The following is a 14,416-nucleotide window of genomic DNA, read 5'->3' on the forward strand; positions in this document are numbered from 1 at the left end:
TTAAAGCAGAAAAGGCACAACCTCCCATACCCTTGGTAAGCAATGAAGAAGAGATTGAATTGGAAGAAAGCTACCAAGAAGAAGAGGTTGAAATTGAAGAAGCTTGCAAAGAGGTGGACGTTGTCATGGAAGAGCACAAGGGAATGGAGCTTGTAATCACCTTGCCAAGGTTGTTGGAGACCTCTCCCCCAAAGCCATTACCATCCAATACAACATTTAAGTGGGTAAAATTCATATCCCTTAGCTTTCTCATTCCACTTGAATTTGGTTTGCTTGGGACGGATGGCCAACTCAGAGCTCTTTGTGATTTTAAGAGTAAAAGGGAGATGGTTAGTGGTTGGCATCACAATCCTAGGATCGTTATGGTTGGATGTTCAAGGTCTAAGTGCAATGGTTGGTATAAGTTTCAATTGCATGGGTCTAGGAGGTTGTTTGGATGTCTCAGTGAGAATTCCGATTGCTCACCACCCAAGTGGAAAAATGATGATTAACAAGAAGACGGGTGCAAAAGCAAGGTTTGGGACCCCGGAATTCATTCGTGGTACATTTTATGCTTAATTGAGTGGATTTTTATCCACTAAACTCACACTTATTCATATAATTTGCATGTTTTACATTTTCCTTCCTAATTTTGTGCTCTGATTGAAAACATGCTTCTTTGGCCTTAAAATTGCTAATTATTAATCCTCTCTTATTACCATTCGATGCCGTGATATGTGTGTTAAGTATTTTCAGGGTTTATAGGGTAGGAATGGCTTAGAGAATAGAAAGGAAGCATGCAAAAGTGGAAGGAATACAAGAAATTGAATGAATTGCTAAACTGTCAAGCCTGACCTCTTTGTACTTAACTGACCATAACTTGAGCTACAAAAGTTCAAATGAGGTGGTTTCAGTTGCGTTGGAAAGCTAACATCCGGGACTTCAAAATGATATATAATTTGCTATAGTTACTCTGGTGTTTAGGGACGCGCAAGTGTGCATCACGTGCACACGTGCATCTGCGAAAATTCAGCGTATCAGAATTCGCCCGGTGATTTCTGGGCTGTTTTTGACCTAGTTTTCGACCCAGAAAACACAGATTAGAGGCTGTAGAGTGGAGGAATGAGGGAACACTTCTCATTATTCACAATTTAAGTTTTAGATGTAGTTTTCTAGAGAGAGAGGCTCTCTCCTCTCTCTAGGTTTTAGGATTCCTAGTTTTATGCTGTTGAGTTGGATATTGAAAAGAGTTACTACCTCCGTTGAAATCTTTATCATTCTAGTTTGTTTCCTATTCCTTTACTCTTTCTTATTCCCCATTTACTTTGTTTAGAGTTATATGGATACCTTCGATTTTGGAATTAATTAATGCAAAGATACTTTTCTATTTAATTTCATTATTTCTTGATTATTTTCAATTGAGTCTAATTATCATGTCTTCTTTCTACTCCCTTTACATGTATGCGAGAATGTCATCCATGTCAATGGAGTAGGCTTCCAACTTGGCTTTGGAGTTGATTAATATTTAATAGAAGACCCTTGAGTTGGAAGACTCAAGAGTTAAATTGTAACTGGAAGTTGTTTGTTGACTCTCTAGTCTCTGACTCTAATCCTTCCCAAGGAAGAGGATTAGAACTTGTGAATAGAAGTTGGCTCCCTACTTAACTTTCCTTTATTCGTTAAGGGTTAAGTAAGTAGAAACAACAACCTATTACTATTAATCTTGGGAAATCCAATAAGGATAGAACTTCCAACTAATCTTTTCCTAGCCAAGGCTTTTTATTTTAATTATATAAATTCTCTTGTTAATTTTCATTGCTTTAATTTACAGTCATTTATTTTTCTGTTCTCCAACTCTTAAAATTTCTTAGAAAACTCATAACCAATAACAAGAACACTTCCCTGCAATTCCTTGAGAGACGACCCGAGGTTTGAATACTTCGGTTATTATTTTTATTGGGTTTGCTTTAGTGACAAACAAGTTTATGTATGAAAGGATTCTTTGTTGGTTTAGAAACTATACTAACAACGAAGATTTATTTGTGAATTCTTTACCGATAGAAATCGTTCGTCACCTCATCATCAAATAAGCAAAGAAAATTTTAATTTTCATAATAATAGCATACAACACCAGTGTGTCACAAAATGAAACCCTCTAATAGGAACTGCTTTGAGGAAGGAATATATGATTTATAATTCGATGGAGTTGTGCACGAACAGAACCAAGAGCTTTATGGGTTGGAGTGAGACCATCAATGAGAGAGATGTTTTTATAGACATAAGTTAGGGCATCTTAGCACCAAAGACCTAAGTTTTCATCCCATTTTTTCGAAGTATATGCGTTAACACCAATATCAAAATACCTTAGGGTTTTACTGATAGTTTTACTGTTCAAATTTAATTCAGTCCTTTTAACATAAGAGTGAATGTTTTCGTTGTGAGAACTCCTGATAGCATAGAATTCACAGACAAAATCAGGGTAAACAGGTTTTTTTATTTTAAATAGATAATTCCAGTCCAGAAAAACAAGGTTTTTCACATAGTCAAATCTTTTCTTTTCCAAAGTAGAAAGATCAACGAGATAAGAAGGGTACAAAGAACGATGTATAGCAACTGCCCTATGAAACTCAAAGTTCATAGCAAATGAAAAATGAAGAGGATTGTAATGTAAGTGAGGTGGGTTTATTACAAAATAAGATTTGTAAGCAAAAAAATTATTATCAAAAGATTCTTTGACAGAAAAGATTATTAAAATAAAATTTTTTCTTAACTTCCAAAATTAATAAACTCCTTCTATCATTTTTTTTATCTTTTTCTCTTTTTTCTCTCATTCTCTATTTTTCTCTACCTTTCTATTTTATAAAAAATAAAATTAACAACATAATATAATTTAAATAAAAAATATTATTATATACATATTTTTTATTTTATTTTAATTTTTTACTGTTTAACTTTCTAATACAAATTTTTACTTCTTTTTCTTTCAAATATTTATTACATATAATTAAAAAAAAATACTAATGTTGTGATTAAAAGTTAGAATTAAAATTCAATTATTTTTTAAAAAAAATTAAGTTAATTTTATAACTATCAATATAAATTTTTTTATACTAATATCTAATTATATTTTTATATATATAGAAAAATATTTTTTAAATAGCATGTATAAAAATTTAATTATTTCTATTTGTGCAACAGACTTAATACCTAATCAAATATAAAAGTATACACGTTAAATTTTTTCAAATTTTAAATAACAAATATTAAAATTAATTATTAGTAAAAAATTAAACTCTTTCATATGATAATAATAATTAAAAAATTTATTATTTAATTTTGTTTTTATTTTCAAACCCTGATCATCCTAGTCGATAGAGACTTTTGTCCCTTATAACTTCTTTATAAATGTAGTCTAATGCTATAAATTTTTTGTATCATAATCTATAATATCAGAATCGACGTAATTTTAAAAGATTTATATTCCTGTAATAATATTATGGATAAAAACACTAGTATTACTTAATTATTCTACTAATAATTAATGAATATAAAATAATATAAAAAATAATTAAAAAATACAAAATAAAATAATTTTGAACTGATTTTCTTGTCTTCCAATAATGAAACTAGTTTTAATTTAACATCTTGAATTCCTTTCTTCCTTTTCTTGTTTCCCAAGATAACAATCACACAATTTCCTACATACATAGACAGTCATGCAATGATGAGATACTAGACAGAGGAGATGAAATAGACACTCCGAGTGATCGTACATTCCAATATTTACAAATACCCAAGGACGATAAACAACATTTCAAAGATCCAAGAGCCTATTAGCTTGTGTTTAACCGCATCCAAATCAAATGCTGGACCACGTCAGACAGGATTCTCGGCGTGTTTCCTCGAACGGTGTGCTGCGGAAAAACATTCATTCTCTTATAGAAAGCTGCTTAATTTAGCTGCTCGCAGAAGGCCCGAAATACATGCATATGGGTGGGTCGACTCGCATAATAGAGAGAACTGCAGAAGGAATAGTCCATATCCCATCGCCGCATATCAAACCAGACGCAACTGCTCCGGCATAGTCCTCGGCATCCCTTCTATTCAACTTCTCCCACACAAACAATATCACAGTTCCGATGAACATATCCACCGCAAAGTAAGCGCCAATGTAGAAAGGAACTGCCATGGCCATTGGGATGGGGATATACTGCGAGTACTTCTTGGGAACCAAATCCCTTAGAAGATTGATAACTATTGCCGCAGCAAAGAAACCGCCACACATGGCCAAGCAATGCTTTGGAAGCTCCGAGAATCCCTCGACACCTAGTATGGCCATTTCCCTGAAGATAACTGCATATGGTGCTTTGTAAGGGCCGTCAGGTGACCCGATATCAAAGGCTGTCCAGAACATCCAGAATGTGAGGGGAGCAATTATACATCCCATGCCTGTTCCTATCAACTGACTCACAAACATGGATTTTGCCGACGAAAGGGTGAGGTAGCCTGTCTTGAAATCTTGCATGAGATCGGCGGCAGTGGCAACAATAGACATCATCACGGCACTCGATGCTACTCCTGCTATTACCCCGCCATTTTGGCCGACTGCAGCCGCAACAATGAAAAGACCGATCTTCCCATAGGTGGATGCCAGACTCCAGTCAGTGAGCCCGCAGCCGTAAGAGTTGCAAAATGCAAGGGCTGGGGCAAGGATGTAAGAGCATAGAACCAAGTACCATTTTAGAGGAGGGAAGATAATTGGTATTGTTCCAATGGATATTGCAGCCAATCCCACGTAACCAGACAGCGCAAACCAGGTAGGAATCCTGTCCTTCAAAAATACTTCCTCTCTCTTCTTTTCTTCTAATTGCAACCGGGAACTCTCATCATCTGACAAAATGCATATGAAAACAGTTTACTCCACAGAGTAACCATTTGAACTCAAATCACGGAATTATATCAAGTAAGCAACACATGCCGATATGTTATACTAGTAATCAGACGCCACACCAATCTATATAACAAAAGATCCTAATCTCATGCATCCAAAGAGGAAAATAAAAACTATGACATCCCAAATTAGCTCCTAACAATTTTTATATCGGACAAATTAGTCACCAAAACAAAACAAAAAAAACAAATTAGTCCTTACTTTTTAGAGTATTAAACAAATTAATCCATTATTGTAAAAAGCGACAAATTAGTCCTTAGTTTTACTCAAACATAGTATAGTTGAGAGAATAAATTGTCTAAAATCTTAAAACGATAAGTGATATGTTATGTACTTAAGGAAAGTGAGAAACCAACACTTTAAAAGCTAGCTATTAATGGGAAAGAACCACTCTCTTTAATACAACATCAAACATCTTATACTACCCTCTGGACTCACGCACCCCTATAATCTCCAAGTCCCTAACAATACACCGCCCTTAGAGAACCAACGTCCACGGCGGCTTTACTCTATCAACACTTACCCAGCAGTAGCCCACTTGCTACTGGCTATCGGTATTCACCTAATCCAACCTATAGGTAGACTTTTCCATGACGCCGACAACCAAGGCTCTGATACTATTGTTAAGTATCTAAGGAAGGTGGAAACCACATCTTAAAAGCTAGCTGTTAAGGAGAAAAAACCACTATTTTTAAATATAACATCAAACATCTCATACTATCTGATGTAGAACTTTAAGCACTCCATAATACCCAAGTCTCTAACAGATTAGTTTGTCCATTTATTTTGTTACACACTAATTTTTCTAAAATTTTAAAAGATCAAAGACCAGTTTGTCAAACCCTTTTGTTGGGGACTAACTCATCTAATAAAAAAAAATTAGGAACCAATTTGGGGTTTCACTCTAACTATTAATACTAAAGGACAAATGACATAATGTATTCCCTTGCACCTTCAAATGTCTAACTCTGCAAGCTGACAATCAGACGTGATTTTAAGTTGAAATTAACTGCATTCAATTTGTTTATTTTCCACAATCTAACCTAATTTTTATTTATGCAGAGACAAACAGTCAATCAGCCATGTAGTTCAAGAACTAAGGGACTGTGATGCAAATATTTTATAGGCATAATGGAATGAACGCGTGCAAGAACCTCTTTACTTGTTAAAACAATTTTTTAGAAAATACTTTGTTGTACTCACCAAGAACCTCTGTGACAGTTGGAAGGCTGGTCTCTTTGGAGCTTGCCTTGTACATCTCCCTAACAGTTATCAGTATAATTTTTACAAGATTGTAAATACCGTCCCCTAGAATAAGAGCAATAGATATGAAAACCTGCACAAAAGATTAAAAGAATATTTAATGCAAAATTTAGAAGTATTTAGAAAATCCTGCATGAGAATATTTAATGAAATAATTTGTTTAAGCTGACAAAATACCTTTTCTTTAAGAAAAAAAAATCGAGAATAAATAGTTTTTAATGAATTATTTGTTAAAAGAAATATTATTCAACATAAAGTACTTTTATTCAAAACCAATCCAAAATTCCAGACCTACTCTTACACAGTATTCTGCAAGGATATTTGCTTTGCCTTACCTTGTATCCATATAGACCTTTAAAATCATTGCTACCGAGGTCAGCTGGATACCAGTCCCCAGCATGCTGGGAGACAAAAGGCCAAAGAATACCCCATGATATAATAGCTCCAAGAAGAACTGAACAGTTGACTATGTGAGGACAGATAAGACCACATCCAACGTAGGTTGTACTGAAATCAAAGTAGAATCTGCATGAAAAGGATTCAACATAAGTATTTGAACAATTCGCCGACTCCACCTATTGGGATAACGTGTTATTCTTGTATAAGTATTTGAACAGTTACTTTATTCTTAGAACCTTCCACATTCATTCCAGAGTATATTCATATCATTTACCAATTATGTATATAAATATTTCACCTACTACCTACTACAAAACTTGGACCTGGTAATAATGATGAATATCTTGATAAGTGATCAAGAGGGGCAATTAAGAACTAGGAATCACCACAAAGGAAAGTTAAAGCAGATGTTTCAGAATAGTTAAAAGAAAATGCAGGTTTATTAAGTGTCATGGAGCATCTTATTCAAAAGTCCTTAAACCGTTAGATAGAGACACATGAATTGTTTTATATCCTAACAGATCCCCTCACTGACCTGTCGTTACACACTCATCCAACACTCATCCGACATGCGTGTCTTACGAGTTTAACTGTGTCTTAATAGAAAATAGTAAAGGAAAAAAAAATTTCAGACGCTCTTAGACATGCCTAAATACAATAAAAGTGTCAGTGCATCCAACATTATTCTTGTCATATATTCTTAAATTTCGTTTAGAAATAGTATGTATTATTAATTATTAATACAAAAAAAATCTAAAATGTTTTATATAATTAAAAAAAACATTAAAAATATTAAACAAACTAGTTTGTAGTTTAATATCAATCAAATATCAAGATATTATTATAAACTAACTAAAAAAAGTTATATATATATATATATATACTATATGTTGTGTAATCATGTCATGTCACCTGTCAGAGTCCGTGCGTCATAAACAGCAAGAGAATCATCATGAGAAAATTTATTTTGGTGGCCTATTTTATAGTGTCAAAAAAATATGATAGAATCATAATAATAATAAAAATGCAGATCTAACTGCCTATATGCAAGAGGGGAAGATAAAGTGCATTTAGAAACGTGAGAAAGGAAGACAAAATCACGAGAGCTTTACGTGTTTTTAAATAATGTCAAACCAAAGCTAGGGAAGTTGTCAAATCCACACGAATCTCCAATACCACTGAAGAACCACTTAAAGCAACTCCAGAAGAAACTTAGGCCCAAATATTTTCCCAGTTTCCGAACTTGATTCCTGTAAGGATTATCATAAACAATAAACCGATAAACATAGAAAGGAAGAAAATATTGACAAAAATAACTGACAGATAAAGAGTTTAAATAGTTTTAAGGAGCTCCTGCAAGGCATAAAATATGATAAGCTTCTGAATGGTCAAATTAGCATAACTTATAATGCATACCCTGCAAGTTCAGCCCCCGTCTTTGTATGGAAACTGTTAATTAACATTGCTGTTGCAGTTCCACTGGGGTATGTAAGCTTATAATCCAAGACCATAACCTGAAATTGCAGTTCACAGACCCATGTTGCATTAGCAAAAAATTAAATAGACAAAGAAACAGGAAGTTTGACCTTTAAGTATGCATAAAATTCATAACCAAAGTTTGTACCATATCAGGTTATATTCTTTTATTATATTTTCATCATACATTGTATATATTATGATAAGATAATCATGATGCCAATTTTGTGTGGTTGCGTTCTTTTGTTATTGTTTTATGTTTTTCAAATAAAAAGCTATTTAAAAAGTGAAAAGCTCAAAAACATAATCATTAGTTCTCCAATTCAACTTATTAGTTTCAGTTCATCAAGAAAAACATATATGTTATGTGATACTAAATTAAGAAAGCACAACCAGTGTGAGAATAGTTTAAATTTAACAAGATACAAGTTAACCCATAAAACATGGTACCAAACTAAATGGGGAAAAAGTCTTCAATATATTAGTTCAATCAATGCTAATATTTTCCTGTAGCATCCTCTTTAAAAGAAGCTTCCTTTTGATAAAGGAAAAAGAAAAGAAAAACAACAACAACAAAATAAATGTAATTCAGGAAAGTCCAATGTAATAATAGTGATAATATAGATTACCTTACGAAGTGGTACCAAACTAAAAAGTCCAAGAAAGCTGACAACAAACATGAAACCTATCATCCAACCCAAGCCTGGGTTTATAATGTCTTCGGCTCTGTTACCAGGATAGTCACGGCCTATAAGCTCATATGTTCTTTCATCCATAGCTATCAAGGATGAACCAAATCCCCCTGTTGACATTATGACCATTAGCACATGGAATTTTATGGCGAAAAAAAATAGAAGTGACTCCTGTATGTTAAGCTCAAAAGGTTTCAAACAGACTAACAGAGGACAACTATAACCAAATAGAACAAAGGCATAACCCAAGAAGAACAATAACCAGAGAACTGCCCTTCCCAGTGAACCTAGTTCATTTTTACTCTTTTGCATGAAATTTTTATTTTATAGCACTCATTTATTTATCCTGTCAATTAATTTGATTCATTTATAAAAATCACAGCTCATCATCTGGATTCCAGGGAGCAAAGATAACAGTGAACCTGTATAGGTCATATTCATTTTATCCTTTATTGTCATTTTGCCATAACATTTTATGAGTTTTGGGGTAGCTAGCTTTTCACAAAGTTCCTAGTATAATTGGGATTTAGTTCTTTTGATTCAAATTCAATTCCATAATGAACCCTTACTCCTTAGTACGCTAGTTCTAGCCAAAATTACAGCATTCATAGTAGTGTATTTTTGTCTTAAATAAGCTCAACGAGGTTTTTTTTGTTCCCCTCAAAAAAAAACAAAAAAAAACAAAAAAAAAAACTTATCATAAAAAATAGAATCTTAAACTGAAAAAAGAAAAAAAAAACAACCTTTTCCCAAGGAATGTAAGAGCATCTCCAATGGAGTGTTTTTAGATTATCCCTTTGATACTTTGAAAAAGTGAATTGATTTAGAATTGAAATTTGCATTGGAATTGATTGATGAAATGAAGCCGGTGTCACCATAGAGATACTGTATCACCTTGATAGAGAATCAATAAAATTTTGCAACTCGTATAATTATGTTGATGAAATAATTAAAAATAATATAAAATTCTAATTGAATTAAGACTAAGTATTGGAAGTACAAATTTCACTTTTAATTTTAAATCACTATTTATAATATGTAGTTCCATAAACATTTATGTGTCATCTTGTAGGAGCCAAAATGAAATTGAAATTAAAACTAGCATTGAAGATCCTCTGAAGATTCAAGGACATTGACTTGTGACGGAAACGTACACGAGAAGATAAATAAAAAAAGTGAAAATCCAACATCAACAACAATCACATCCACAAGAATATACCTAAGGAAAAAGAAAAATCCATAACCTAAAAACCAAAGCAAACCAAGCACCCTTTGACTCCAAACAAGAGGGGAAACAACGTAAATGGCTGAAAAGCTCTAATTGGTCAAGTGGTTGTCCCCTTCATAGTGGTTTTGAACTGAGCCACAGTATATTCAGAGAGGCCGTCATAATTCCTCCATTAATCAAATTCGTAGTAATAGTCTAAGACCGTGATTAAAAAATAGGTAAAATTATCATATTCGGTGTTGACACCCACTTTATTAGTTCATAATTTTGACATGGAATTGGACCCACTTTACTCTTTTCTTCTTTTTTTTTTTTTTCATTTTGAATCTTCTTGAATGTCTCTAACAACTTCTAGATCTAGATGTTCAAACAATATCACCAATAAAGCCACTAGAATTGGTATAGTGATGAGGAATTTGAATAGTAGACATGAAATTTTATGTCGAAATCTTGGACCGAAAGTATCGAGAGAGTGGAAGACAAGAGAGAGGGGTTAGTTACCGCTGAAAGCAAGGCCATAGCAAGCAACAACACAGGTCTGAATGACAGTGTTCTCTTGCCTTGTGAATGGTTTAGTGAAGATCCCTAATTGATTCAAGAAACTGGTCCATGACTTGACGAAGAAGAACCCTAACAATCCCGCAGAGACGTTGAGGGAAGGGATAACACCAACGGTGAGATTGAGCTTGTGTGTGATGATGCAGAACAGGCAACCAAGAACCGCACTCACCACCAGCCCTCTGATCGTGATCTGCTCTTTCCACTCTGGAACGTGCTCCGATACCGACGGTGAATTCTTCTCCACAACCAGCGGCTCCGTAATGTCCATTGATGAAGTCTCAGTTCCCATAATGATGAAAATAACGACCAAAGACGAAAACAAGTGACGCTTTTTCTTTTATCTTCTTTTGTTGGGTGAATCAGAATAAAAAGGATGTTATGTTTGTTATGGATTTGCGGGATTGACCCGGAAGAGGCGAATGATTGGGTTATGGGTTATGGGTTATGGGTTATGGGTTATCGGATTGGGGAATGGAAGGGGATCTTTGACGGAGAAAGGTTGGGGATGGAGGAATTTGGATTCTATCTTTTCCCAATTTGGTACGGTGCTTTCAAGGATTGACAGGAAGGGCAACTGGACAAGCAACTTGGTTAGTTGGTTAAGATATATGGATTTTTTTTCTTTAAATTAAAATACATATAATATATAATATTTATTGAAATATGTAATAATAGATCATTTCCCATTTTAAATATGCCTACACATTTTTAATACATAGGCAAAGAAATCTTAAAAAATATCAGAGCTAAATACCTTATACCTTACGTATCGAGCATTATTTAGATGTAAATTCAATCAAATAGATTTAACATCAATAAAATTTATTTTCATTAAAAGCGCGTGATTATACGTGTGGGGCTTTATATTATTATCGTTGTTTTTTTTTGCATTTTTTTTCTCTACATTTTTTTTGCATTCCTTCTTCTTCGCGTGTTTTCTCCTCATCGTCATTCTTTTGTTACTATCATTTCTTTTCCTCCTCCTCTCTTTAGTGATTTTACAGCATTATGAGTTTCTTCTTTGTTTGATTTTTTTTCTTAGTTTTATTCCTCTCAAGAGAGTGAAACAAGAAGAATTATCACAAAATGAAATAAGAAGATGAAGAAGCAGTAGAAGATGGGGAGAAAGAATTTTAAATTATGCAAAACAACGAGACCAAATACACATTAATTCACTCAGAAATGAACCAAAATTACATCTAGAATGAACCAAAAATTAAATTTCGAATGAACCGAAATTACTTAATAATGATGATACACAAACAAACTCGTTTCAAAACAATTTGTTTTGTCGATTTTTAGCAAATCGATGGTAGTTGGATATCTAATAATCTGGGAGCGAAACCTACTCCTCTTTGCAGGTACCAGTTTTCTATAAGTGCATCAAAGTATCTCGAATTAGACGAGTATTGGAATTAAGAGTAAATCTAAATTTGTAAAAGAATAAAAGAAGAAAAAAAATAAAGCGTTCAAAAAGTAAAATGGTTGGAATCGAAAAAGTTAATGTAAAAATCCTTCGACTGGGTCAAAGGACTTTGTGCATGAAAATTAAAGGTACTGAAATATAAATTGCATTCGAAAAATAATCATTGCTTGAAACATAAATTTGCTTGAAAGGTAAAGTTTGCAAAAAAATAAAGTTTGCAGAAAATGTAAATGAAAAGTAAGCAGAAAATATAAATGAAAAGTAAAGACAAGTGGAAGGAACCCTACAGAAATTTGACTCGAGACAGACTCAGAAAATCGCTGGGATGTGAGTGTGCATGAGCAATTTCTGAAGTAAAGTTCCAACCTTTATTTCCTAAAACTTTCTAATATTTATAGTCTACTTTTATAACCGATCATTAATGACATAGCGATGTCTTGTATGCGCACTCCCAGATAACCGTTCTCGCTCTTTTGCTAATAAACGTTTACCCATAACCCCTCACATGACGAAAGCCTTAAACTTCTCGCCTCAACATAACCTTCCGATTTAACTTTCAAACTTCTGCTCAATTCCTCAACTGAATGCTCATTCGATTTACAACATCGAAACCATGTAGAATATCTTCCACCGAATGCATGCACGCGTGTCATTTTGACCTTTATTCCCATCCTAGCATCTCTTTGATACTTCGAATTAGCTTATCCTAGTCGAAAATACAAGTACAGACCAAGTGCACCTTATTTAAATCCAGAATGAATCGAAATTACTTAATGATTGCGTTCGAAAACAAGCACACAAACAAAATTGAATGATCAGAAATTCACTCAGAAATGAACTAAAATTACATCCATAATGAATCAAAAATTAAATTTCAAATGAACCGAAATTACTTAATGATGACGATACACAAACAAACTTGTTTCAAAACAAGCAAAGACCAAGTGCACCTAATTTAAACCCAGAATGAACCGAAATTAATTAATGATTGCATTCGAAAACAAGCACACAAATAAAATTGAATCATGAACAAAAACACATCCAAATCAATCAAGTAATTTTGTAGCATTATGCATTTCTTCTTTTTTGTTTGATCTTTTCATGTTTTTATTATTGTTAAGAGGATAAAACAAGAAGAATTATGAGAAAGAAAAACAAGAAAGAGAAGATAAACAAGACAAGAAGAAGAAGAATGTGATGAAGAATTTTGAAAAGTTTTTTTATTCTTATTTCTTCTTTTTTGTTTGATTTTTCTTATTTTTTTATTGGTTTTATTCCTCTCAAAAGAAAATATGAGGAGGAATAGTTTTGAATTGTGCAGAACAACGAGACCAAATGTACCTTAATTCACTCAGAAATGAACCGAAATTACATCTAGAATGAACTAAAATTACTCAATGATGACGATATACAAACAAACTCATTTCAAAACAAGCACAGACTAAGTGCACTTTATTTATCCAGAATGAACCGATATTACTTAATGATTGCGTTTGAAAACAAGCACACAAACAAAATTGAATGATCAAAACTCACTCAGAAATGAACCGAAAATTAAATTTCGAATGAAATGAAATTATTTAATGATGACGATACACAAACAAAATCATTTTAAGACAAGTACAGACCAAGTCAATTTTGAACAAAAATACATCCAAATCAATTTTGGATAAGACAATGTCATCAATATGGCAAAAATCCGATGATAACCATAACAATAACAACGATACATATTAGAAGAAGACGACAATGACAATAACGATGATGATGATGATGATGATGATGATGATGATGATGATGATGATGATGATGATGATGATGATGATGATGATGATGATGATGATGATGATGAACGAGAAGGATGTAAAATAAGAAGAAAACGCATAAATCTAAAAGATTTTGTTGGTTAAATCACTTGGATGTGGAGCTTTATTGAAATACCAAATCAGAACCTGAAAGATTCTGGCACTTACAAAATGGTACCTGACTTTTGTTATTAACAAAATAGTCCCTGAAAGATTTTATGTAACACCGTTACTATCAAAATGTCATGCTTCCAGTTGCGCCACTCTGATAGTGAGGATATTATGACGACTTCTATATATATAATATTAAAATATGAGCCTTTAACTTGAAATCGTATTGCTATTTTTTTTTTGAAAAATCAAAAGTTCATTTTCACCTTTTACAAACATGCATATATAAACAAATTCAATCACAATCTTCATATACATATATAAATATATATAAACATAAGAGACTTCTCATTCAAGTAGCTTACAAATATTATAAACATACATATAATTACAATTCCTATCCCTCTTTACAGAAACATAATAATAACAAAGGCGAGGGAAAAAAAAAACTATAACTAATATATCCAAATAAAAACAACACAAATAAGAACTCAACAAAAACTTTATAAGCTTCCTCATCCATCC

The 14,416-nt window shown here is 32.9% G+C and overlaps 1 protein-coding gene across 1 annotated transcript; it reads right to left on the reverse strand.

Moving 5' to 3' along the window:
• Positions 1-3,567: 3,567 nt before the first annotated feature.
• On the reverse strand, positions 3,568-11,150 carry LOC112755062 (probable metal-nicotianamine transporter YSL6). The gene is made up of 7 exons (XM_025802958.3): positions 10,490-11,150; positions 8,698-8,870; positions 8,009-8,106; positions 7,705-7,842; positions 6,529-6,718; positions 6,134-6,266; positions 3,568-4,869 (listed from the first exon to the last, which is right to left on the reverse strand). Exons 1-7 carry the CDS (start codon positions 10,836-10,838, stop codon positions 3,935-3,937), a joined length of 2,016 nt encoding a protein of 671 aa, XP_025658743.1. The 5' UTR covers positions 10,839-11,150; the 3' UTR covers positions 3,568-3,934.
• Positions 11,151-14,416: the final 3,266 nt, after the last annotated feature.

The sequence above is a fragment of the Arachis hypogaea genome, chromosome 16 (assembly GCF_003086295.3).
Source record: "Arachis hypogaea cultivar Tifrunner chromosome 16, arahy.Tifrunner.gnm2.J5K5, whole genome shotgun sequence".
Lineage (NCBI taxonomy): Eukaryota > Viridiplantae > Streptophyta > Magnoliopsida > Fabales > Fabaceae > Arachis > Arachis hypogaea.